Source organism: Aspergillus japonicus, assembly GCF_003184785.1.
Source record: "Aspergillus japonicus CBS 114.51 unplaced genomic scaffold BO86scaffold_41, whole genome shotgun sequence".
Classification (NCBI taxonomy): Eukaryota; Fungi; Ascomycota; class Eurotiomycetes; order Eurotiales; family Aspergillaceae; genus Aspergillus; species Aspergillus japonicus.
Window position 1 is genome coordinate 216,994 of NW_020291678.1, and position 24,517 is coordinate 241,510.

General features: G+C 52.7%; 7 protein-coding genes across 7 annotated transcripts; 4 read left to right on the top strand and 3 right to left on the bottom strand.

Annotated features, from left to right (window-relative positions):
• Nucleotides 1–51: 51 nt before the first annotated feature.
• BO86DRAFT_420536 (uncharacterized protein) lies at nucleotides 52–6,635 on the bottom strand (the record flags this gene model as incomplete). The annotated part of the gene is made up of 6 exons (XM_025675213.1): nucleotides 52–558; nucleotides 592–1,620; nucleotides 1,654–1,691; nucleotides 1,722–3,716; nucleotides 4,785–5,582; nucleotides 5,639–6,635. The coding sequence occupies 6 exons, from the start codon at nucleotides 6,633–6,635 to the stop codon at nucleotides 52–54; spliced, it is 5,364 nt and encodes a 1,787-aa protein (XP_025525750.1).
• A 3,937-nt stretch (nucleotides 6,636–10,572) lies between these two features.
• BO86DRAFT_317601 (general stress protein) lies at nucleotides 10,573–10,901 on the bottom strand (the record flags this gene model as incomplete). The annotated part of the gene is made up of 2 exons (XM_025668175.1): nucleotides 10,573–10,701; nucleotides 10,776–10,901. 2 exons carry the CDS (start codon nucleotides 10,899–10,901, stop codon nucleotides 10,573–10,575), a joined length of 255 nt encoding a protein of 84 aa, XP_025525751.1.
• Nucleotides 10,902–12,357: 1,456 nt separating this feature from the next.
• On the top strand, nucleotides 12,358–15,314 carry BO86DRAFT_390764 (ABC-F family ATP-binding cassette domain-containing protein). Its single transcript, XM_025672465.1, has 7 exons — nucleotides 12,358–12,708; nucleotides 12,781–12,970; nucleotides 13,056–13,253; nucleotides 13,319–13,511; nucleotides 13,577–13,676; nucleotides 13,731–14,825; nucleotides 14,884–15,314. Exons 1-7 carry the CDS (start codon nucleotides 12,640–12,642, stop codon nucleotides 15,250–15,252), a joined length of 2,214 nt encoding a protein of 737 aa, XP_025525752.1. The 5' UTR covers nucleotides 12,358–12,639; the 3' UTR covers nucleotides 15,253–15,314.
• A 112-nt stretch (nucleotides 15,315–15,426) lies between these two features.
• Nucleotides 15,427–17,166, top strand: BO86DRAFT_390765 (molybdopterin cofactor biosynthetic protein). The gene has a single exon (XM_025672466.1). It carries the CDS (start codon nucleotides 15,563–15,565, stop codon nucleotides 16,895–16,897), a length of 1,335 nt encoding a protein of 444 aa, XP_025525753.1. The 5' UTR covers nucleotides 15,427–15,562; the 3' UTR covers nucleotides 16,898–17,166.
• On the top strand, nucleotides 17,090–17,875 carry BO86DRAFT_317561 (cyclic pyranopterin monophosphate synthase; the record flags this gene model as incomplete). The annotated part of the gene is made up of 1 exon (XM_025668174.1): nucleotides 17,090–17,875. The coding sequence occupies one exon, from the start codon at nucleotides 17,090–17,092 to the stop codon at nucleotides 17,873–17,875; it is 786 nt and encodes a 261-aa protein (XP_025525754.1).
• A 665-nt stretch (nucleotides 17,876–18,540) lies between these two features.
• BO86DRAFT_435396 (putative potassium transporter) lies at nucleotides 18,541–21,514 on the top strand (the record flags this gene model as incomplete). Its single annotated transcript, XM_025675955.1, has 8 exons — nucleotides 18,541–18,862; nucleotides 19,044–19,252; nucleotides 19,314–20,170; nucleotides 20,226–20,391; nucleotides 20,442–20,610; nucleotides 20,668–20,736; nucleotides 20,862–20,886; nucleotides 20,944–21,514. The coding sequence occupies exons 1-8, from the start codon at nucleotides 18,856–18,858 to the stop codon at nucleotides 21,512–21,514; spliced, it is 2,073 nt and encodes a 690-aa protein (XP_025525755.1). The 5' UTR covers nucleotides 18,541–18,855.
• A 284-nt stretch (nucleotides 21,515–21,798) lies between these two features.
• BO86DRAFT_390768 (mRNA-binding ribosome synthesis protein NOC2) lies at nucleotides 21,799–24,420 on the bottom strand. The gene has a single exon (XM_025672467.1). The coding sequence runs from the start codon at nucleotides 24,314–24,316 to the stop codon at nucleotides 21,917–21,919; it is 2,400 nt and encodes a 799-aa protein (XP_025525756.1). The 5' UTR covers nucleotides 24,317–24,420; the 3' UTR covers nucleotides 21,799–21,916.
• Between the last annotated feature and the right edge of the window lie 97 nt (nucleotides 24,421–24,517).

Sequence of the window (24,517 nt, forward strand, 5' to 3'; positions counted from 1 at the left end):
GGATGCCTTAGCCCGAGGACTGCCACTGGCGTCTCCCTCACCCAACACCGCTCAGGACTCACTCGCTCTCGACCTCGACCTCGAACGTGCCCTGGGCTTTTTGGCGTCCTTGTCCGTCTCGGAGGCTGGGGAGGCGGAGGCCTTGCCCGCACGTCTGGGAGTAGTAGCTCTGGTAGGGCTGCGAGATCTTCTGGGCCTTCCTGCTTCGGTGTCTACTTCCATCTCGTCAGCGGAGGAAGCGGAGGCGGAGGCTCGGGCAGCGCGTCTGGCAGCGCGCTTTTCAGCCCAGATAGGTCTTTTAGCATTGCGATCCTCATCGGACTCGTCGGGGGGGAGGGAGGAAGCTTTGGCGGCGCGCCCAGCGACACGTCCAGCAGCCCTTTCGGCTCTTTCGGCAGCCTTCTCAGCTCGTTCCGCGGCCCTTTCAGCTCGTTCAATGCTGGCACTCACAGCCAACTCCATCTCGTCGGCCGAGGAGGTCGAAGCCGTCGGGGCACGGCTGATAGCCTCCTCAACACTCCACCCAACTCTTCTTATGATTCCACGGTTTCCATCTTCCTGAGCCGTTCCAACTTCTGCGACCACCTCCACCTTATCAGCAGCCGAGGAGGTGGAAGCCTTGTGAGAACGGCTGGCAGCCTTCTCAAATCGTTCCTTGCCCTCAACTTTCTTGGTGTTCCCAGAATTTCTAACCTTCCCAGTCTTTTCAGTATTCTTGTTAGCCAGCTTTGACTTCGAATTCTGTTTCTTTGTCGCCCTTTGCTGCTGCGCCTTCTCCCCGGAGGCCGCTGAAGCTTCCTCCAGGATCGCAAACAGCTTCTCCATGGCCGGTACATATGCTTGGAGGATGGGGAAATCTCCGACACGGACACGCATGTAGTCAAAGGCGTTGACGTAGGGCCCGTTGTACTGGGTGCGGGGCGTGGCAGTGATCACGCCGCCGGTGTCTTCGTTCGCGCCCTCAAGCTGGGGGTTGCCCTCCTCCGCCAGCCCTTCCTCGTCGTCAGGGACGTCCTTGGTTCGCAGGTTGGCAGAGCTGTTCGAATCTGGTCCGCCCTTGGCCTTTTGCGAAGTGTGGTCGTTCTTCATTGCGACATTTCCCTGATAGCGTTGGCTGAAATGGGTGAGAAGCAGGGCCCGGGCTTGCATCTGACGCGCAACCTCCAAGGCTTCGGCGTATGTGGAGTGTTTCTTAGCGATAGCGCTCCCCGCCATGTCGTTTTGAAAAGTGGCTTCGTGGATGAGAACCGTCGAGCCGCGGCCTGTAGCTGCAAAGTTCCACGAGGGACGGCAGTCGCCGGAGAAGGAGAGCTTGAAGTCATCGGGGTACACAAGGGTCACAGCCATGGATCCACGGCAGTGTTGGACCCGGCAGGGCAAGATGTCGGAAAGGCCGATCGCCTCACGGAGAAGAGCCGAGAGGGGGTCCGAGTCATCCTGGAACCGGAGCGTGGTTGTCTTGGGTCGAGATCCCGCCTCTATTTGCCCAGGGAAAGTACCGTTGGCGCGACAGTGGCGATACTCAAATGATGTCTCAAAAGTACCGCCTTTGACCTGTTGGGGAATAGCGCTAAGGGCCGTCACCTTTTGGAAGCCGTAATCCTCGACACTGGCATATTCCTCGAGCCAAGTAGTCATCATTTGGTCGCACACAACGAACAGGCACTTATCCCGTAGAATCGTGGCCATGTCTTGCTCGATCACGTCGGTCCGTGACACACCATTGGGATAATTTGCCTGATACCAGGCCTTGATCACATTTGCGATACCAAGGTGGTGGTCAGCGTGGAGATGACTGATCCAAATCATCCGCATATTCTGGAAAACTTCGCGCAATGCCGCAGGGCCGAAGACGCGCTTGAGCTGTCCAAGAGTGCCCTCGCCGCAGTCGAGTAAGTAATAACCATTGCCTGGTGCGTGAACGAGCGTGCTGGAGACATTTCGATGCTTAGATGGTATAGATGACCCAGTTCCCAGAGTGATGATTTCGACGTCAGCGCCGGGGAGGTCCTGCCGGAATGCTGCCAGTTTATCCTGGAACTCGGGAGTTTCTTCCTGTCCAGATATAACCTTCATTGAAGTCTGAACGTCCTTCGGCAATTTTTCCTTCGCATTTCTGGGATCGTATAGAGGAGTAACCTCAGATTCATCGACTCCGAAAGTGGGTTCCATGTTGATAATCATGCCCGGCTCTAGAGGTCGCAAAGGGGCACGCTTGTTTGATGGGACCACTGCTTCATTGGAGGGCCTGGATTGTGGAACAGTCACATTGTCATAGACAGGCAGGGCATAGTTGTCGGGCCTGACCATGGCCATCTGCGCCGTCGACTCGGCAACCTCTTTCATGGCCAGGTAATCGGGACAGTAATCGGGACTGGAGACCGTATGCGTGCAGTGCGACATCTTCGCGACGAATTCTCGAAGCTTGGGGTGATCTCCCACACCGGGGCCTAGGATCCAGATGAAGGCTTCCAGATTCAAGGACGCCGTAGGTGAGTCCCACTCAGGGCGGTTGACCAGGTTCTCCACATAAGCTGGCGAAGGCAAGTCTATGATTGCGACACCTTTGCCAACCTTTTCCTCATCTAGAACCATATCCGGCGTGATAGTTTGACCATCCTCTGAGAGAACGCTTTCACCTCTAGTCAGCTGGGAGTAATCGGGGCCTTTACGGACCTTCAAAGCCTGAGCCTTGAGAGGGTCGAACTTCCCTCTGATGTTGTGGTTCCGGACGATGTAAGAGATAGCGTCTTCGTTCCAAGACGCGGGAGGAATCCTCTCCACGTTGGCACCAGGCCAAGGCTTGCGCACCAGAACGGTAATGTCAGGAAGCGGCATGCTGCCTCCAGGAGCCGGGCCGGTGTACCGTCGCAAATCCTTGGTTTCCGGGTCCCTAACAAAAATGACCGCGGGCATCTGCACGTCTGCCAACTTAGATTCCTGTAACGCATCCAGTGTCCATGTCGAGTTGAACATGTTCGACACCACGTTTTGTCTGATAACCTGATCGGCTAGCGCTGCAGCATTCTTCTCCTCGACCTCAGCTGTGTCCTGCTCGCGAAACTCCTCGTGGCTGCGCTTCCTTGTGCGCTTGCCCTTAGACCGGGAATGAGACTCAGGGCTCACGGCCATGACCCAGACCTTGATGTTCTGATCCGACCACGTCGGTTGTTCGTATGGGTCGGGGGGACTCCCACGCTGCCCAGCCAGGCTGTGCTCATCATGTTCCTGCATATACATGGGTAGACCCTTGCGGAAGATGAACTTGCGCGCAGTGGCCATCAAGTGCGTGAGATTTCTCCCGCCGTGAACCGTCAGGGTCCCTCTCTGCGCGACCCGCTTGCTTCCCGGTCGAATAGGCAGTTCATCTCCCTTGCCCGCCTGAGCGGGGTCCTGCTTCTGCTTCCGCTCCTCGTTCTCTGTCTTTTTGTGCTTCTCCGAAAAATTGGCTGCGGCGCTGGCCAGGCCATCGGCCAGCGTGAGGATGACGCCGAACAGCCCTCCCACGTTGTTCATCTCCAAGCGGCCCGTGAGAAAGATGTCGGTCATGAGGCCGAACTTGACCGACGTGCCCGCGCATGCTCGCTGCGTGCCTTCGGCGATCTGACCAAAGAGGTAGCGTTTATCGGGAAAGTTGAGGACGACAGCGCTGCCCGGGGTGTCGGCCGTCGGCGTAGTTACCACCTGATAGTAGAACTTCATGGGATTGATCTGGTCTACCGATGGTTTTGACGTGAAGCCCTTGTTTGGGTTGTCTTTATCCTCGTAGAAAATGTAATTGTAATTGAATGCGGGATCAACGACGCGAGGAACGGGGAGGAGATGCCTTGCTTCGAGTAGACTTCTAGATGTGAGGATTGGTTGATGAGTTCGTCTGTATGTTCTGGAAATTATGGAACGGGTATTCCGGAGGCGTAGGATGGAAGGAAGAATGGTGGTAGATGGGGAAATTGACGTGAAGCTAGCTCGTGGAGAGGCGCTGGCGGTCGGCCTCCTAAGGAGCCGAAGTGAAGCCAGTGTGGTTGAGATTGGAAAAGAGCGAGAACGAATACCTACTAATCAAAATGCGCTGGAATTTTGGCAATCGTAAATAATCATAGTGTTAGAAGCATAGAGCAGATAGGGATTGTCCGACTATCATGGGAAGGAATGATGAAGGAGGAGGGAAGGCAAACAGAAATTCACAAAAGCTGCAGTGAGTACCGCGGCGATCCAACCAAGAAAGAATTAGCTCCACCCACGCAGCGTCCACGGTTCCACTGACCTAATTGGCCAAGTAACCACCTACTACCGAATTCAATATTTCCAACGACAGTCCAGACTTCGTTTCGAATCATATTTACACTATATTCAATAGTAACTTTTTGGATATGTTCTGTATTGCAGTAGTTGCCTTGTGTTTCCTTATCCGCCAGTATCCAGTACCTTCCATCCTATATAAGCCCGTCCTTTGAAACCGATCCGTATAAACCCCATAAGCACATTCGAGACCCCCCAAGCATCTAGAGGCATGTAATGAAGGCCAAAAAAGAAAAAAAAACGAAGTAAAAACAAATGGAAAGAGAAATGGAAGTAAAAGGGACCCAGATCGAGTGCAGGAGACTGCATTTGAAGCAGATGATGTATAGCCAGAGAAGAAAATCATTGACAAAAGAGAGACGTCGGTGTCTACACCTGAGTATTTCGGAAAGCCAGCACACGAGCAGGCTTACATCACGCAAAATTGTCAAACTCAAAGTGCAAAAAGGGGAATCATGAGAGGTGAGAAGTCATCAAGGAAACACGGTCAAAAGCGGCCTCCATACTGTGGCAGAGTTGAGCAAACCGAGTGTCACGTTCCCGAGGCTGGTTCTCGACCACCAAATCGAACGTAACTGTCGGCTTCTCAGAGAAAGCTCCAAAGGAGATCGCAGGGGACTCCGAGGTAGAAGCACGGGGCGCGTCCAGGAAAAGGGCAAAAGCGGGATCAGACTCGTCAATCTCGACATCCGGGTTCTCGACGCCGACAGTGACGGGCTCCTTAGCATCCACGGGTAGAGACTCGAGAAAAGGAGCTTCACCCTTTGCACCAGAGATGTTGGGAAGGCAAGACTCCATGAAGGTGGAAGACTTTCCAGATAGAGACTCGGAATCGATAAATGGCGCAGGGACCTCCAGAACGGCAAAGACCGAAGCATTGCCGAAGTTCATATCAATGCCCGAGTTCCAACCTGCATTGTTCATGCCCATGGCAGAAACATCAAGTCCCTGGCTAGGAACCATGACCATGCCAGCCTGAGAGGGCTGTTGCATAGGTGGTTGTTGCTGGGGTTGTGGTTGAGGGTGTACTGATTGCTGTTGAGGCTGAGGCTGCGGCTGATGTTGGTGTTGAGGAAGTTGCTGTGGTTGCGCTTGGCTAGACATCGGGACACCGCCGACGCTGAGTTCGTCTAGAACCTGGCCGAAATGAGGCGAAGACAGGAGCGTGCGAACGAGGTCAGTCAGACGACCGTTCTCCTCAAATAGGGCACGGTTTTGAAGACGAAGCTCATGAGCTTCGTTGGTTTTGGCGGCAACTTCACTTTCGAGTTGACCAATGTATTCTGCGAATTTGATCAGCTACAACCCTTCTGTGTTAAAACCCGTCGCTGGTACATACCCTTTCGGCGAGAACGGAAGGCACGAGCAGAAACCTTATTGCGGAGCTGGCGACGTTCCTTGCTGCTCAGCTTCTTGCCCTCTTCACTAGCCAGGAGGCGCTCATCTTCATCCATATCCTGCTCGTCCTTTTTGGCCTTAGCCATCTGAGGCAGAGATGAAGAAGGAGAAGGCGAGTCGTCGGGGGAGCCCATGGCATTCTGGCGCATCTGCTGCAAAAGCCGTGAGATCCGCTCCTCAACCAGTGGGTTGGGTGGCCGGGGAGTCTGGCTGTGAGGAGCCCCATGCTGATGCATATGCTCGTCCAAGCGCCGCTGTTGCTGCTGGAATTGCTGCTGACGGAGGAATTCGTGATGTCTCTGTTGTTGTGCTGCCTTGGCCATGGCAGCTTGCTGCTGGTGCATACCGGGATACATGCGACCCACTTGAGTGGACGGACCAGCGGGAACAACCTCATGACCGCTCAAGGCGGTTGGATCCACGAACTGGTTTCTGTTGCTGGGGTTCGGCGAAAGGAAATAGGCCGAGGCGGATCCCATATTGTCAGACTCCAGGTCCATTTCGGAAGGGTTCCGTGTCGGGGGGCTGTTGAAATCCATCGGAGCTTCTTCGCGCTTGATCTGACTACCAGCGAACATATCCCCATTGATGGGGTAGTTGGGGCTTGCACCACCGAATCCCATTCCATTCATGTGGTTGAATGTCATGGCATGAGCTAAGGCGCCCGGGGGCAGGCCGGTTTGTTGCTTATGTTCGTCATACTGGTGACTCGGGGCCTGAAACGCAACTGGCGTTGGGTTTGTCGAAGCGAAACCAGCACTTCGTACATCGCCTGCGTTGAATTCAATGCTGGGGAGAGTGGGTTGAGTGATGAGTGCGGTCTTTGCTCGAGCAGTTTCCGCGGTGGTGTAAGCGAGTTGGTCTAGATTCAGGAACGATTCAATGTCTTGTTCGTAAGTTGAAGGCGCAACAGCCGGGTGTTCCGCCAAGGTAGCCATGATGACGAAACTGTGGTTGGAAAGGAGGAAGCGAGACTGTGGTCAAGAAGACTCGTTGCTAGCGACGGGATTGGTGTCTCAGCCAGTATCAGTGTCGAATACAAACGAGAGTCACGAGGGTCGGTTGAGAATAGGGATAACGAGAGACGATGAGGAGCAGTCGAGTCGAAGCGATAGTCGGAAGGGCTTGCAGTTGAGAGATGGAAGGATGTTGTGTGATTGGGGAGGAGAGATGTGAAGAGGCAGATGGGGTATTGTACAAGAGTAAGAGCCGACTCAATGGGAAGAATTGAGGATCAGTACAGTTAGGGGGGTGGGGAGATGTTGTGTGAAGGAGGAAGGCGGTGGTGGGTGGTGGTGGTGGTGAGATGGGAAGAGGGAATTAATGAGGGATACAGCTGGAGGCGTGAAGGTTGGCCCGTCTATGCAGTGGGGATAATGGATGGATGGAGCTGGTTGCTGGAGACTGCAAAAGGTCGACTGGAGACGAAGAGGGACGGACTGGAGGGAACTCGGCGCCAGGAGAAGAGAGAAAGGACCAGGAATAGAAATCAGGTAAAAAGGCTTGCGCGTCCTCTGATGACTCAGCGGCGCTGTTGCTCGGAGCCCCGCCTGGATTGAGGTTACTATTGGTTGGGCAAAGTCAAGCCAGGGCTAGCGAATCCACCCTTGGCGCTAGGCTCCACCGAGAACAATTTAGCTCGTTCCACCGTTACTCTTTACTCTGCTGGTGGTGCTGGTGAACCGTTCCACCCCCCCCCAGGAAGGGCAGAAAACAACCTTCAATAATCAATTGAAGACGAAAAGGTACCGTATGCATAGGTACTCATAATAATTAGGAGATCTTCTGATAAGATTGCATGTTTACTCAGTATTTTTGTTCACTGGAGCTTGTATGCTCCTTTTTTCTACTGCCTCTGAATATATGGAGTAGTCTATGTCTATCTGGCCTTTGTCACATTGATTCAATTGAGATGAGATCATGTCTACCATCGACTGAAAAATCGTCTGAAGGAAGGGAGAACTTACAATTTACAATACTCCTTCGATGAGAAGGAATGAGGGCCTTCCAGTGCGGGAGGTATGTGCGCCCCCATCAAGTTTTCAAAAGGGCCGTCCATCTTTTCTTGCCCCTTCCCCCCTCCCCCCTGAGTGACTGTTTCCCCCCTCCCCCCTAACCCTCTTACAAGCTCACGCAACGGACGAGCCACGGCTTGTCGGCTTCACATTAACCTTCCGTCTCCTGTGCCACTACGCCGCATCCAGGCGATTTTTCCGATTGACTGAAACGGTGGCCGAGGAGTGCGATCTTAATGCCAGACATGCTGTGGCACCAATAGGAGATCCTTCGGCAACATCGCTCGCATTCTGATCCAAACAAATCCTGACTTATGACGTTAGTGGCTCGTTCGAACCAATGGCGATCATCCGTCAAGAACTCATGAAAAACTCCTTCAATCACCATACAGCTGCGGTGTACGGAGTACCTCTTCTTACTTAGTCAGAATCGCATTGGACAGATGGCAATTCTCAACACCCGCAACGTATCCTGATGCTCGAATGCAGTGGGACCGTCGTCAAGCGAATCGACCGCCATCGATGGGATGAAACCCGGGGTGATGGGGACCAACTTCCGGTCTCGAACAACGCAGTTGAGGCCGATTCAGATTCCAACCAAGTATGCAACCTGTATCTTGCGACAGCGCACCCACTTTCATGTATCCTCCAGCTGAGGTCCATGGGGTGATCCAAAGAAGGTCATGAATCTCGACTCTCTGTTCAATCGTTCTAGTTCCCTACACTTCCCACACTGTAAGGTCATCCAGGGAAATGGATTGTAGGTGGATAAACAGCCCTGCTGGGCTTTACCTGACCTGACCAAGTGTCTTTTTCCCAGTGCCCACTGAGAAAAGCTTGGCGGGTGAACGCGGGCTTAGCGGCTTAGCCACTCTGCACCGTTCAAGAGAATCGGCCCTTGACGCCCGTTTCGGATTAGGTTAATTCTTCAAGGTTGGCCCCTTCGCCCTCACGTCTCGAATTTGCTCAAGGTGTCGGCGGGCCATGGGCGTCAATCTCGGCGCTATTGCTTTTTACTGGCACCCTACCGTCGTTTCGGGCCCCACTGCTCGTCTAGCAGCAGTGCAGAAGCTAGAAAATCCGGCCTACCCCTGGCCCGTTTCAGGTTCCAGCCGAGCAAGTCATTCGGCTCAACGGTCTACACTGTATCTATGTTGTGTAGGTTGTGACACCAGGCGCATCAGCACTGCTGTTGATTTACCTGGGTTATCAGATGATATCCCCTTCGGGTAGGCCTTCCCCGTGCGCTTTGCAAGACGATATTGTTCGAGAGGTCTTTCGGCCGGCTAGATCAATAATCTAAAACGTGCCAACCCTATAACTTACAAGGTACCACAGACCAATCTTGGACAAAAACTTTCTGAGACCAAGCTGGCACAGCGGAATAAAATAAATCTCATCCGTCAATCGAAAGTCTATCTCCTGGCCAAACCTCGAAATTAAAGAATACACACAATTCTGCAAACTCAGATCAACCTTTACCCAGCCAAAGTCTAGACCTCTATCCTTTCCGCGATTAGACAACCTTCTAGAAGCGCGCACTAGAAGGGGGCTTATACCGTAGGCTTGAAGCTGGCTGGGGCTAAAATTTTCCCTTCGTGACCCTAGTTCCACCCCCTTAAGCCTCAAACTGACCCTTTAGCCGCAACATCACGATAACCTTATTAGGAAATCGAGACGAATCCCTTCCAAGCAACATCACACCTGCCGCTTAGTCAGTACGGCCGTGAAGAAAGACAATTCTAGCCTCATACTTTATGTGCGTGAGTTAGGATTTTTGACACTATTCGAAACGATCTGCGCCCGAGACGCTCATTTCTGATGCTGTTCTCGCACGAGCAGAGACTCACGTGGCGGATTCTTTCCTGTACGATGCTCAGTTCAAAGCGATATTGGACCAGGGCTTAGGATACTGGCGATTTCTGATGAAGATCTCGACCTACGCTGACGCCTCGTAATTGGTCTAGAGTGTTCTGCCAGCAGCATTCGTACAGACTTAGTCCCGGCCAGGCACTGCCTCTGGTACTCGGCCCTACAAGGCTAACTTGCACGATGGATCCATCCTCCTGGGTTCCTTTTGCCTATTCTGGGCTTCTGATGGACACACCTTTCGGCTATTGCTGGCCGGGGAATACTAGTACACAGTCTACGGCACATGGTCCCGTTCGTTTGCTTTAAGACGCACTGGTCCAAGCGGGCAAAGATCACCAAAATAACTAGACTATCGGCAGATCATGCTCAATAGAAATTTCCATGCATATGCCGAAAAGGTACAAGGTAGTCCGTCTAGACATTTGACTGTTCATAGAACGAGCTAAGCGTCGGGCGAGTCTCGTGGCTGAGCAGAATCCGACAAGATGCTCCATACCGCCACTCTGCGACAGACAAGAGTAATACTGCAAATCGAACTGCTCAATGGCAGGAAATAAAGTATGAGACGAAGAGAATGCTTCGCTTCGTACAATGTTGAAAGAATCGATAAGTGACTGAAAACGGCCAAGGCTCGGGTACCGAAAGAGGTGTGATGTCTTCACGACGTATTGCAGACCCTCGCCCCATTACCTCAGCCGAACTTCTGAACTACCTTTCAATTATTGCCGGCAACCATCGAGTTAACTTTTGCCAGAATCACCTGCCAATTGCAATTTGACGCAAGATTCTCAACCAGGAATAATGCAGACAATTCCCTCGCTCCCCAAAGATACTAAAAGAAAAAAGATCAATCACTTGCTCACTTCAGTGGCGATAGTAACATTCGTCCGACAAAGTCAATATCATACATCATATGGTTACATTCGTCAATCGCATCTTATACATGGCATAATCATCATAATTCCTGTCCATCAACCAGACACAGCATTTACTCATCCGGAGTCTCCTGGTCGTACTGGGACTTCGAACCACCCTTCTGTCCAGCAGCACGGGCTTTGGGGTCGCCGGGCTTGAAGCTTCCGCTGGAAGCGTGGCCGCCCTGGGAGGCGATGTTGCGCTGAGATCGCTGGTTAGAATCGCCGATGCTCACGAGTTGGACATATAAGTATACAATAAGGGTTAAGGACATACCTGCTTCTCCGGGTCCATACTCGCAAACCCACCGGAGTGACTCGACTGGCCGCCCTTGCGGGCGATGTTCTGAACCTCCTCGTGGGAGCGGTTGGAGAAGTTTCCGGGGTTGGTGTTGGAGGCCATGGTGCTGGTTTGTGATATGGTGTAGAAAGAGGTTTGTGGTAAAGGTACTGTAGATGGAGAGATAGATTGGTTTGTTTCTTGGATGAATTTGACATCTGGTGGTGCTTGAGTTGCTCTTTATAAGTGTGTTCCGGGAACGACGATGAAGTCATGATGTTGTCCGTTTGACATCAGAGTTTTGAGACGCATCACAAATGAAGAAGACTTGGCGGCGTGGTGATGCAAGAGTCAAATCACTTACTCGTATTGCTCTCGGATGGCTGATCGATCGATCGCATTCTTGTTGTTCGGTTGCCACGCGGGGAGATCGAGGCCCTCTATCCGTGGTCGCCGATAGAAGGTTAGGTACAGGACCTTGTTTGAATCATCATCATCATCACGTCGGCTGTTGTCATGCTTGAGTTGATCGATCGAAGTAGAAATGATCGAACATGTCTGATGCAGAGTATAGGATAGACGGTTGATGCGGGAAGGCACGTACAGATGACAATATGTGATTGAAACATGTCATCATTATGATGAGCGAGCTTCATGGAGGTACTCAATATACTCAGGCCGGGGTAGACGTAGATAGACTTGAAGCCAGAGATTAGACAATTGCATGGCAGGTTCGAGGCCTCTTGTGTTCGACTTGGTTCAAACCAACTCCGGGCTTCCGAGAATGCTATAGTCTCAATGGTGATATCAAAGGACTGTGTGGAAAATCTATCATTCGAGATTCAAGACTCGAGCTGGATTGGTGCTGACCTGTGCATATCTGCACTTGGACAACCCAAATTGTGATGACTGCATTCAAGTCATTGGCGACATTGATGCTCTGTGATCATCTAGTCAATTTGTCAACTACAGTCCTACATGCACCAGACAATTCTTCGTGGCTGAGCGTCATAAAGTCTCTTCTCGTCGCTAATACTACCTGATCTAAGCAGGCTGTGCTATAATCAGTTGCAGTATGCATCCTCTGCATCGTGGTCGGCTCCAGCTACGCGGTGGTCCATGAAGGACATGTCTTACCTATCATTTTGGTACTTGGAAGGCGGCCATGATGGTACGCTAGATGAAGCAAACTAGAATATCTGTTTTTTTGAAGAACATTGAAACCTCCTTTTCAGAGGAAGAGAGGAAGAAAACAATTCGGTCTTGCTATTCAATCATCACCGGCCAATTACTCGCATCCATGGACTGTTCATGGTTTCTCCGGGTACTCGGTCTAGATAGGACTGCGCTCGAACTTTCCTCTCCTTACCCAGCCTATGCTCTACAACATGCATGACAAGAACAAGAAGACCCGAAGATCACCGCTGCAGGAGAGTCCCAGTCATGTTGAATATTCAGAGCGATGCCTCGGCTGTCAAGGGGCGAAAGCCAATTGCGGCTATTCCTCTTTCGGACCCCGACGGCATTTTCCATAGTCTTGAGAGACATCATCAGAGAATGATTCAACACCGAGTTGACTCAAAGGACCAAAACAGTGAAGCTTTGTCTCCTCGAGGAATGATCTGAATCATCTTGTCAGTCAATGATAAATGAGTTTTAGTCTTGGCGACGGAAGCCACATTGTGCATTGCTTGCTTGCATGAACTACGTGGACGAAGTATATTTACGAGCGTCGTATACCCAGTGACAATTTTCAGAGCCATTGCATTCACCACTCACAAGGGAATCAATTCCGTTTGACAAATTTCACTCTCACGTCCCTATTCTATCTTCACCGTTGTTATTCACCTCAGGAAATATCATGCATCCCACAATAATCGCAACCTGCAAGCAAACCCGCTTCCACATCCTCGATCAAGCCTCAAACGAGGTAGATGCCCCTGACCCCTGTTCATTAGCATTCGAGCACGTATAATTGATTATAGTTTAATGAGTACTATAGGTGGATGTAGAAGGAATCACCATCGCGGTATCATCGCCACAAAACCACGCCGAATCCGCCACAACAACAGACCTCAAATCGAAACGAAAGGCCAGGGCTGAAGCGAGGGAACTGATCTCTGATGCGCATCTGCGTCTCAAAGCAGGGGTGCGCTATGGGCTCGTAGGTCGCAATGGGACCGGAAAGTCAAGTGCGTTGTCTACCATTGTCGTTCGACACGACCCTGGTCATCCGTGGCAGGACGCCAGGGACGGATACTGATTGCCTCTTTATAGCACTACTACGAGCTATCGCCGACAAGTTGGTGCCCGGGATCCCACATGCGACACGTATTGCTATCTTGCAGCAGACGGATGACGGCAGCGACGAAGAAACCCAAGAGGATAAGCTTGATAAGAGACAGCATCTACCGGTCTTGGAGTACGTGCTGGCAGGGGATGAATATAAGAATGAGGTTATGAAGAAGATGAGTAGTGAGTCGCGAATTCTCGCAGCTTGAATGCCCACCGCAGTGTTCCTGACATATACACGCTCCAAGTCTTGTCGAAGAGTTTCGAGTCCGACGATCCGCTACAACCTGTGAAGGCTATTCGGACAGTACGCCATGGTGATGCGGAGAAGCAGCTTTTCCTAGCACAGAAGATGGCCAGTCTGAGGAGTGGTGCGCGAGGGTTACAAGCACGGAAAGAATTGAAATCCGCTGAAGCGAGATTGGAGGCATCGGTCGAACTGTAAGTTCCAGGGTCTTTTCAAGATCCGAGTCAAAGAGTTGAGCTAAAGACATTTCTTGCTCTAGGTTAAACCAGGCGAAGGAATCTATCGATGCCGACACAATACAGAAAGACACGCAAGCAGCAATGGAGGTTTTACAGGAGTTGCAGTCTAAGGTGGAGGCTGTGAGTTTCGACAACATCTCATTATGGACCATCGCTGATCACTGAATGCTTTAGATGATGCTTGTCGATACTGAACAGCAAGCTCGTCAGATCCTTCGTGGTTTAGGATTTCACGAAGAGATACTTTGCAAGCCTTTTTGTCAGTTGTCCGGCGGCTGGCGGATGCGATGTATGCTGGCCAGTGTGTTGATACAATCTCCGGATATCATGATTCTCGACGAACCAACCAACTATCTCGATCTCTTAGGAATTATTTGGCTGGAGAACTATCTCCAAGGGCTCCGTGAGCGTTCGCAGACAACAATTCTCATGGTCTCGCACGATAGAGATTTTGTGAATGCCGTCTGCGAGGAGATCATCATCCTCAGAGACCAGAAGCTTACCTACTTCAGAGGAAACCTGTCTGCGTACGAAAAAGACGTCGAGGACCAGAAGCTACGCTGGGGCCGCATGAAGGAGGCACAGGAACGCCAAACCGCACACATGGAGGCCACCATCCGCGAGAACATCAAGGTAGGCAAGAAGACAGGTGACGAGAACAAATTACGTCAGGCCAAGTCACGACAGAAGAAGATTGACAATCGCATGGGCATACAAGTCAGTGCCAACGGCGGCCGATTCAAGCTGAATCGGGACCTGGTTGGTTTCCACCTGACCGCGCGGGCGGAGATCGAGGTCCCAGTGGACGAAAGAAAGCCGTCCATTGTGCTACCCTCAGCAACTGAGTTACGATTTCCCGGTCCCTTGGTCTCCATGGAAGGGGTTGGGTTCCGGTACAACAAGCAGCAGGCCTCTGTGTTTGATGGTATCGAACTGGTGATACATATGGGAGACCGCGTGGGCATCATGGGTCTGAACGGATGCGGAAAGTCGACACTGATACGTCTATTGACTGGGAGCGCGGTACCAACACATGGCAAAATCTTGAGTCATTCGAGACTGAAGCTCGGGTACTATGCACAGCATTCGATCGAAGAGCTTCAGGAGCAAGGCCGGTCGAAGCTTGATATGACGGCCCTAACGCTAATGGCATCAGATGTCAACGGTGCCCTCAATGAAGGCGAGATTAGAGGTCTTCTATCAGCATTGGGTCTCCAGGGCAGAGTTGTCTCTGATGTACCCGTCTGTCGACTTTCAGGCGGCCAACTAGTAAGTGACATACCAAAACCCAACCTTCTGCCATAGGTGATTAACCAAACTTTATTAGGTTCGTCTAGCTTTGGCGAGGGTCGTTTGGACTCGCCCACAGCTGCTAATACTGGATGAAGTTACAACTCATTTGGACTTCGATACTGTGACGGCTCTTTCTGCTGCACTTTCTAGTTTCGACGGGGCTATATTGCTTGTGTCCCATGACCGATATATGGTACGCTCGGTAATTGAGGGCAAGCGAGATATAGAGGAGGGCAGAGACGAGGATTCGGAGGAGGACAAGGCCTCAAATAAATCGTTCAGCCAACGACGAGTCGTACATGTGTTGAAATCCGGAAAGCTCAGGGAGCAAGAAGAAGGCGTGGAGCAGTACGAACGCAGCTTGGCGAAGGCAGTGCGGAAAATGCTGCCGACAATGAGCTAGGAGTCAGATAAATTCCAAAATAGTCTACTTGGTAGATCCCAGATTATTATTGTCAAATGGTCGATGTCAAGAAAAGATATACTGATAGCACGTGACCCACCGTCCAGCGGCAAACCCCGAGAACCCGCGGAGATGGCGGCGAATCCCAGCGCCCGCAATGATAAGACATTCCCCCCTCAGCCATTCATTTAACAAACGCCTCTCGAGTCCCTGCTTTCTTCACCTGCATGCACCCGCACCTGTATAGCGCTTCGCAGGTACAGCAAGATGCCAGGATCTGATACCCGCTGAATCGAGATCCCTGTCGAGGATGAATGAGCTCTTGTTGCGCAGGCGGGGAGTTGCGCCCCTTCTCTCACTTCCCCGCAGATGTCAGCCCCGAACAAGCACGCTTACTCTGCCACACTTTCGAAGGCACAATACAACCCCGGACTCGGTCTCGGTTGATCAACCCACCGCATCAGACTCACTTACGACATCGTTGCCCACTACTGAAATCCCCCCGTCCTCGAAGTCCTCCCCGTCGCGATGGTCAGCTCTGAAGTCTGCGAAACCCTTCTCGGACTTCCTCACTGATAGCTTCAACCGTCAACATGATTATCTCAGAATAAGCGTGACCGAGCGCTGCAATCTTCGATGTCTCTACTGCATGCCCGAAGAAGGTATAGAGCTATCGCCACCGAGCCGCCTCCTCACCACCCCCGAAATCGTCTATCTATCGTCGCTGTTTGTCGCGCAAGGTGTCACAAAGATCCGCTTGACTGGCGGTGAGCCCACCGTCCGGAAAGATATTGTACCCTTAATGCAGTCCATCGGCGAGCTTCGGCGGAACGGTCTCCGTGAGCTATGCTTAACAACAAATGGAATCTCCCTGCACCGCAAACTGGATGCCATGGCCGAGGCAGGACTCACTGGAGTGAACCTCAGCCTGGATACCTTGGACCCCTTTCAGTTTCAGATTATGACAAGGAGGAAAGGCTTCGATGCTGTGATGAAGAGCATCGACCGCATTCTCGAGATGAACAAGATGGGGGCGGGAATCAAGTTGAAAATCAACTGTGTGGTGATGCGTGGACTCAACGACCGGGAGATCATTCCGTTCATTGAAATGGGGTGTGACAATCCCATTGAAGTGCGCTTCATCGAGTACATGCCGTTTGACGGCAACAAATGGAGCCAGGGCAAGATGGTCTCCTACCAGGAGATGCTGGCTGTCATTCGGGAGAAGTATCCCGCGCTGGAGAAGGTTGCAGACCATAAGAATGACACGAGCAAAACGTATCAGGTGCCAGGCTTTCAGGGTCGGATTGGGTTTATTACCAGCATGACCCACAACTTCTGCGGCACCTGCAACCGTTTGCGCATTACCTGCGACGGGAATCTCAAGGTCTGCTTGTTTGGAAATGCAGAAGTGTCGCTCCGCGATGTTATCAGGAAACAGAACAACGGCGAGCCTATTGATGAAGACGCCATGAAGAACCTGCGACTTTTGGAATCTGCGGCCAACACGACCGAGGTCCCACAGAGAGAACAAGAAGTGCTTGATATCATTGGCATGGCGGTAAAACGCAAGAAAGCGAAACATGCTGGCATGGGTGAGTTGAAAAACATGAAGAACCGCCCTATGATCCTTATCGGTGGGTAGGCGCGACCTCCTGTTCTTTTTGGATATTTGCATTTGGGCGAATGACTTTCATGAATTATGATCAATGCATGTAGAAGGTGTCTCAGTCTGTTTCGTGAAATAAGGGTCGAAAGCTGTGTTTTGTTTTGCATACTATGTGATGATTGAGTTTCTGGGACGCGTGCTGATGGATGGGCTTTAGATAATGGAAACATGGGCAATTCGATCAATGCCACTTCTTTGTACAATCCACCCACCAGGTTGGCATCACCTAAATGGGGAAGGATTCCTGTACACCTACTCTCCTCCGGTGCACAGTTCACCGCACAAGTCCGATATTATTCCCGTGCCCGTAATGACCACCCGTCTGTTGCAGACTCCCATCGGACAGACCCGGATATGGAAATAAACGACTCAAACAAGATCTCCCTTTCCACCGCCTCTGATCCAGACTTGCCTCACCTCAACAGCTCGCAGCACGTGCACATGACCAAGATCGCCGAGAAGCCGGTGACGAAACGTCAAGCCACGGCTACTTGTGTGGTGCAATTCTCCAACCCGCGGCCGTGGGAGATACTACGAGAGGGCCGTGGGACCAAGAAGGGAGACGTGTTCAGTGTCGCCCGCATCGCCGGCATTATGGCTGCCAAGAAAACCCCGGATCTGGTCCCCCTCTGTCACCCGGGGATTGGCATCACGGGCGTCGAGGTAGATGTGAGGTTACTGGACCCTGATGCTGCGGACGCGCGTGCTTCGGACGGCTCGATGGGCCATGGGGCGATGCACGTCACGGCTACCGTGAGCTGCCTGGGACGAACGGGGGTCGAGATGGAAGCGATGACTGCTACGATGGGAGCGGCCCTGACGGTGTACGATATGCTGAAAGCGGTGGATAAGGGAATGGTGATTGGTGGCGTGAAGCTGCTGGAGAAGAAGGGGGGTAAAAGTGGGCATTGGGTTCGCCACGCAGTGGTCAAAGACAATGGAGGAACTGAATGAAGCCGATTGATCGATTGATATGGAGGCTATGTGTGTAAACACATTAATTAGAAGACAATACTCGAGTAATTGAGTAATCAAGCCAGTCGAAATGCACCCATCGAATTCGAGTGACGTGTATTGGCCGTTTTTGATCGATCGCCAGCCTTACGAGTGGCCCAACGGTTGGTGAAGAAGCCAAGTCCGCCTTAGTTTGGATTCTCGGCCGCGCGCCGCCTTTCCTCGAATCAACACAGCCCACTGGCCACACCAAACTTTTTGCCCTTTTCTCTCTGTTCCTTTTTCTCTCTTCCTTTTCCGGTTCCAATTCCAATTCTTAACTCTTCTTTCAACCAACTCATTCTTGTCTACCGTGAAGGTCTTTAAAAATGGAATAACATACGCTTTGCCCCCGATTATTGACCCAAACTTTGCTCAACTCAGAAGTTTTCTGCAAAGATCTACGCTACTCGAACACTATACACTCAAATTGACCGTCTACTCTTGTTCTTGAGTGCTTACTAGCATTTCCGGATCCCTGCTTAGCTGTGCCGCTCCCCTACTACTATCACTACTACTACCACCACCACCACCACTACTCCTACTATACAACAACCGCCACAATTCCGCCCGCAATTCTCTCCACCACCACCATTCATCCCCTATACAACCACTTTTTCTCTACTCTCCAAGTCATCTCTCTGTTGGTGACTTTTTCCAACTGCTTTACAGCGCATCACACAAGGAAACAAACAATGAAATTCCGGATAAAATTACGATTGATACAGATTTTGCAAAGTCCTTGTGGGTAGCGGTGTGCGCTTCCCCTCCCCCTCCAATCACCAAATAAGAGACATTCAACCACCAAAGCTCGAGTGGTTGTCATTACGATAAAACGAAGCCGGTAGCTCGAGGCCCAGGGCTCCCGCTTCGTTGCCAGCGAGGCCTAATTCATCCCTCCCCATAAATTGCAATATACTCGGATAATTCGATCCATCAAGATGACAAGTAAGTTTCTTCCTTGCATAGCATCGGGGCCATCTTCTGCTCCCCATATTTCGTCTCACCCTCCCTTGCGTCTGGAATGGTGCAAGCAGGATCTGGAGGCTAGAACAGCCCTAGAACATGACGCCCTGAGGATCAGCAGCCTTGAACTTGATATACAAATGCTAACATGCCACCATCACAGACTGGAACTCGCGACGGTTCCTCGGACGGAGCATTATGGCGGTGCTTCCGCCCTTCAACTTCCTCACGCTTCATTATGCGTACTTTCTGGCGACGCCCTTGATCTGCAGTGCTATTTTCTGGGGCTCTGCCACCCCTGCGCGCAGTATTGCCTATGTCGACGCTTTATTTATGTGCGTCAGTGCCATGACTGGCGCTGGGCTGAATACTGTACGTTTCCAGCAAACCCCGTGTCCAACCCGGTCAAGAACATTCTCTGACTTTTGACCAGGTGGATTTGTCCAAGTTGAATTCATTCCAGCAATCCATCCTCTTTGCGCTGCTCTTGCTGGGACATGGAATTATGATCTCCATCACAGTGCTCTTCGTTCGGAGAAATGCCTTTCAGTCCAAGTTTAAACATATCGTGGACGAGCGTAAAAGAAGAAGCGCTTCGTCAACTGAGAATTCGAGCCCAATCGTTCGACTGGAGCCTGTCAATGAGAACGGAGTCGAAGAGCATGAGCAGTCACCAAAGTCAGGTGACTTTGTTCTTGACGAATCCAAAGTTACGGTGGCAGCTCGTGTCACAGCTGCGGATGCGAATGCGTCGTCCTCAGACGAGGACCAGATCCATTGGGTTGACGATGACCAGGTCACTCTTGGTCATTTGAAAAACCGACATCAGCACCACCATCGCGTCTTTCCCATGGTAGGGGTTGGTGCTCGCATGGATCTGAACAACCATCCTCGAGATGTTGTCCCACGCTCGCCGCAGCGAGAAGAGGACGAAGAGAGTATGCCTGCGTTCAAGGGCATTTTGAAGGGAACGCAGAAGTATTTCGCGTCCAAGGGCATTATTTCGCGCAACTCTCAATTTCACGGGCTTACCCCCGAGGAGCGAGAGAAACTAGGAGGCGTAGAGTACAGAGCCGTGTCCTTTCTACTAGTCATTGTGACTCTGTACTGGGTCATGTTTGTCATCTGTGGCATAGTTGGGATGGGCACATGGGTCGCAGTCAATCATCCAGAAAAGGCCCGAGAGAACGGGCTGTCGCCCTTCTGGACAGGCGCCTTCTTCGCAGTATCCGCTTTTGTCAACAGCGGCATGTCGCTATTGGATGCCAACATGGTTGCATTCCAACGAAGGTATTTCTACTTACCATGATTTTCTGGCTCGAAAGGCCACTGACTCCTTCATCAGTGCTTACCCATTGCTCACAATGAGCTTCCTTATTTTGGCCGGAAACACTCTTTATCCGTGTTTCCTGCGTTTCATTATCTGGGTTATGAAATGCGTGCTGCCAAACTCCCCATCGTGGGCCACGTGGAGAGTCACTCTGGACTTCATTCTTGATCATCCTCGAAGAGTATGTGTAACCTGCGGTTGTCCATGCATGGTGTACTAATCTTCGTCAAGGTGTATACCAACCTCTTTCCGAGACGTCACACATGGTTCCTCCTGGCCACTATTATCATCTTTAACGCTATAGACTGGGCTGCTTTCGAGGTTCTTGCCATTGGCAACAAAGAGATCGAGAGCTTGCCTACAGGCTATCGGGTTCTCGATGGCCTATTTCAGGCTTCAGGTTCGTTGTGCGAAACTGTCTGTTAATTGAGCCTAACCTAATCGATTTCATCTGCAGCTGTTCGTGCGGGAGGTTTTTATGTTGTGACTATAGCCGACCTGCGTCAGGGATTGCTCGTTCTATATGGTAAGCATTTTTCCATGCTCCACGCCGTTAACAAATGCTAATATTTCTTAGTTCTCATGATGGTTCGTTTCTTGAAAACACCCTTGGTTGTGCTATAACTGACTTTTATCTATAGTATGTATCAGCATATCCCGTGCTGCTCACTATGAGGTTTGTCGAACCCCTGCCCCCTATACCTTATATCAATCCATTCTAACGACCACCTAGAACTACAAACGTCTACGAAGAACGGTCCCTGGGCATCTACGCCCACGAACACAGCGACGGCGAGGAAGAATCACGCCCGCCACCCAACCTCGTGATCCAACTGATCCGACACCGCATGCTCGGCCGTCGGGACGGATCCAGCCCCGAAGCCTCGCGGAGCTACTTTGTCCACCAGCAGCTGCGCTCCCAGCTGAGCCACGATCTCTGGTGGATCGCGCTGGCCGTCTTCCTGATCAGCGTCGCGGAATCTGACCACTTCTCGAAGCAGCCCGTCGCCTTCTCGACCTTCAACATCATCTTCGAGATCGTCTCCGCCTACGGCTGCGTGGGTGTCAGCGTCGGCTACCCGGGCTCGAACGCCTCCTTCTGCGGCGCCTGGCACCCCATCAGCAAGCTGATCCTGGCGGCGGTGACCCTGCGGGGTCGCCACCGGGGCCTCCCCGTCGCCATCGATCGCGCCGTCATGCTCCCCAACGAGTCGCTGGAGTGGGCGGAGGAAGAGGATGCGGCGATGCGGCGGGAGCAGTCCCGCGCGTGGGGGGCGGAGAAGATGCCCATTGGGTCGGTTTAGATCGTGGAGGTGCACGTGGGCACTGAAGATTGGGCTGTTGGAGATGATGGTTGAGATTGCCCTCCCTGTATGACCTGTATGAGGGCTGTTTGCTTGAGATTCGTGATTTGATCTTCATGTTTTGGCTACTGCTCTGCTTTTGAGATTTTGTTGCTTTATGTTTCTCCTGATTTCCGGCTATATCGATAGCCACAAAAGTTCAATGCTATTCAAGTTCCAAGTTACTCATTGGCTATTATTCTCCAGTGGTAGTACAAGAATCTACAGACGTAGCACAAAGATGGATCCTGAACTTTTCATATTGACATAAAAGAAACAAACTTGGACGCAGTGGGTTTCCCGATAGCTACATAGAGTATAAGGTATAAAAAAAAAACCAACATTAGAAAATTTGAGGCGAGTCTAATCCTCCTCTTCTTCGAACTCCAACTCATCCTCGTCTTCCTCTTCCTCCTCCTCCTCCTCCTCCTCCTCCTCCTCTTCACTGCCCTCCTCATCAGAAGAAGCATCAACACCATCAACCTCCTCCTCACCCTCCTCATCGTCCTCATCCTCACTACTCTCATCATTCTCACTAATGACATCATCCATAATCACATCCCTCGCCGCCTCAGCCTTCTCCTCGGCGCGCCGCTTCTCCTCCTCCAACCGACCCTGCTCCAGCAGCGCGGCCTTCTCCTCCCGGAGCTTCCGCTGGGACTTGACAAAGGCGCCGAGCGGAGAACTCTCCCAGTCGACGTCCTTGAGGAAGGACTCGACCTCGGCGCGGTTGCGGGGGGTGTAGGTGACGGCGAGACGCTTCTCCTCGACCCAGCGGGCGTTGGCCTCGACCTTTTGGACCAGGAGTAGGATCATCTGGTTGATCTTGGTGTTCTTGTTGCCGCCGGCGCGGGCGCTGACCTGCTTGAGCCAGCGCTTGAGGGCGACGACGACGGGGACGCTCAGCTCCGGGAACGCGATGTGCTTGGTCCACAGCACGAAGAACTCGGCGAGGAGCTCGGCGACCTGCTCGCCGACGCCGTCCTGGTACACGCGCGTGCGCAGGTAGGACTTGGGCGCCCGGATCGCCGTGCCGAAGTCGAGCTGGCGCAGGGTGCTCGTCTTCGGGGGCTTGCGCATCTCGGCGAGGTTGAGCACCTCCAGGAGCGCGGAAGCCAGCGGGATGTAGGTGCCGGTGGCGCGGGAGAGGCGCAGCAGGGCGCGGGTCAGCTGGAAGCGCAGCGGGAAGTACTGCGCCGTCGGGATCAGGCGCATCGCGCCGAGCGTGATCTGCACGACCGGGTAGATGAGCGGGCGCAGCGCGGACGGCTTGCCGGCTTGCGCTTCGACCAGCGCGTCGCAGTGCTGCGCGAGCACGCGCGACCAGAAGTCCAGCGAGTGCACGTATTGCCAGTTGTAGACCGTCTTGTAGGACTCCTTCGAGGTGTTGGTGATGCTGCTGCGCAGGTGCATGGCGAGTTGCCGGATGAAGCTGAAGCCCGTGGTGTACGAGACGTTCTGGTCGATGCCCCACAGCTCGGCCGCCGAGTTCTTCATCAGGTTCACGCCCGCCAGCGTGTGCACCGTCGTGTTGCGGCTGCCCTTGACCACGCCCTCGTACGAGGCCTTGAGCACGGCCTCCTTGAGTCCGGCGTCACCGATGACCATCAGCCGCCGGAGGATCAGGAAGGCCGTGATCCGCGTGGCCTCGGTCGTGGACACGTCGGCCCAGATGCCGACGATCGTCTTGATGAGGACTTTCAGGAGCTTGCGGAATTGGAGGAGGTAGGGGAGCATGGGTTCGATCGAGGAGAGGGTGAGCTTCAGGGTCTGTTCGTCCGACAGGTTGGTCAGCAGCTGGTGCACCGACGAGGTGTGCGACTTGATGAGCGGCGTGAGCGTCTTGAACTTCTTCGAGTCCATCGACATCCGCACCTTGCCCGAGGCGCTCTCCTTGACGGGCAGGTGGTGCGAGAGCACCCGCGGGATGTTGTTGAGCGCCGTGACGAGCACCTGGTGGTAGACGTTCGAGTCGGAGATCTGGTACTTGTGCTCTTCGGTGCCCTCGCTGACGTAGGCCGCCGCGCGGAAGGCCAGCACCGCCTGGCGCATCGCCCGGATCGAGTGCTGCTCCTCCATCAACTTCTGCCACTTCTGCACCATCTCGAGGGTCAGCGTGTTGTCTTGCGTCTCCTCCTCTTCTTCCGCCTCCGCCTTGGCCTTGGAGCCCTTCTTCTTTTTCTTCGCGGGACCTTCCTCCTCTTCCTCCTCCTCGCTCAGCTGGTCGACCTCGGCGAGGTCACCGTGGTCACCGAAGTCGAGCAGCTCGGCATCGTTCTCCTTCAGGTACTTGTAGAATTCCGGGTCCTTCTCCTTCAATGCCTCGAGCTGATCCTTGTGCGCCTCGAAGTCGTCCGGGCCGCTGCCCTCGTCATCGCTGCCATCTTCTTCGGCGCCGCTGCCAGCAACCTCCTCCTCCTCCTCCTTCTGTTCGTCGGAGCGCTTGCGCTTGCCGATCTTGGGGGCGACGGCCTTCTTGCGACCCTTCTTGCTCAACTCGGCCGCCGAATCGGGGATGTCGAAGCCGCCCGCGAAGAAATCGTCGACGTTCATTTCCGCGAAGTCCTTCTGCTTCTGGACCTGGTCGGTGTCCTCCTCCGCATCGTCCTCCCGCCCCGCCCGCTCCTTCGCATTGTCGGCCTTACGCTTCTCCTTCAGGTGGTTGCGCTGCTTGATCTTGGCGGTAGCCTTTCGACGCTCGAGAACATCCTTCAAGTGCTTTTTCTCGAACTTCTTCGTGGACTTCTTCTGACCTCCAGCCATGATACCGGAATGTTCCCTTCACGAGGTTTTCGTGGAGAGAGAGATAGGTGTAAAATCGGGGGGGAAGAAATTCAAGAGATGAAAAGAATCCCGCGAAATCTCAGGGAACCCGGGAAAAAAAATCTGGAGAACGGGAAAAAAATACATGTTGCGGCAGAATCGAGCGGTGAGCGGCGACTTTCATCGGGTGACCGCCTTGGG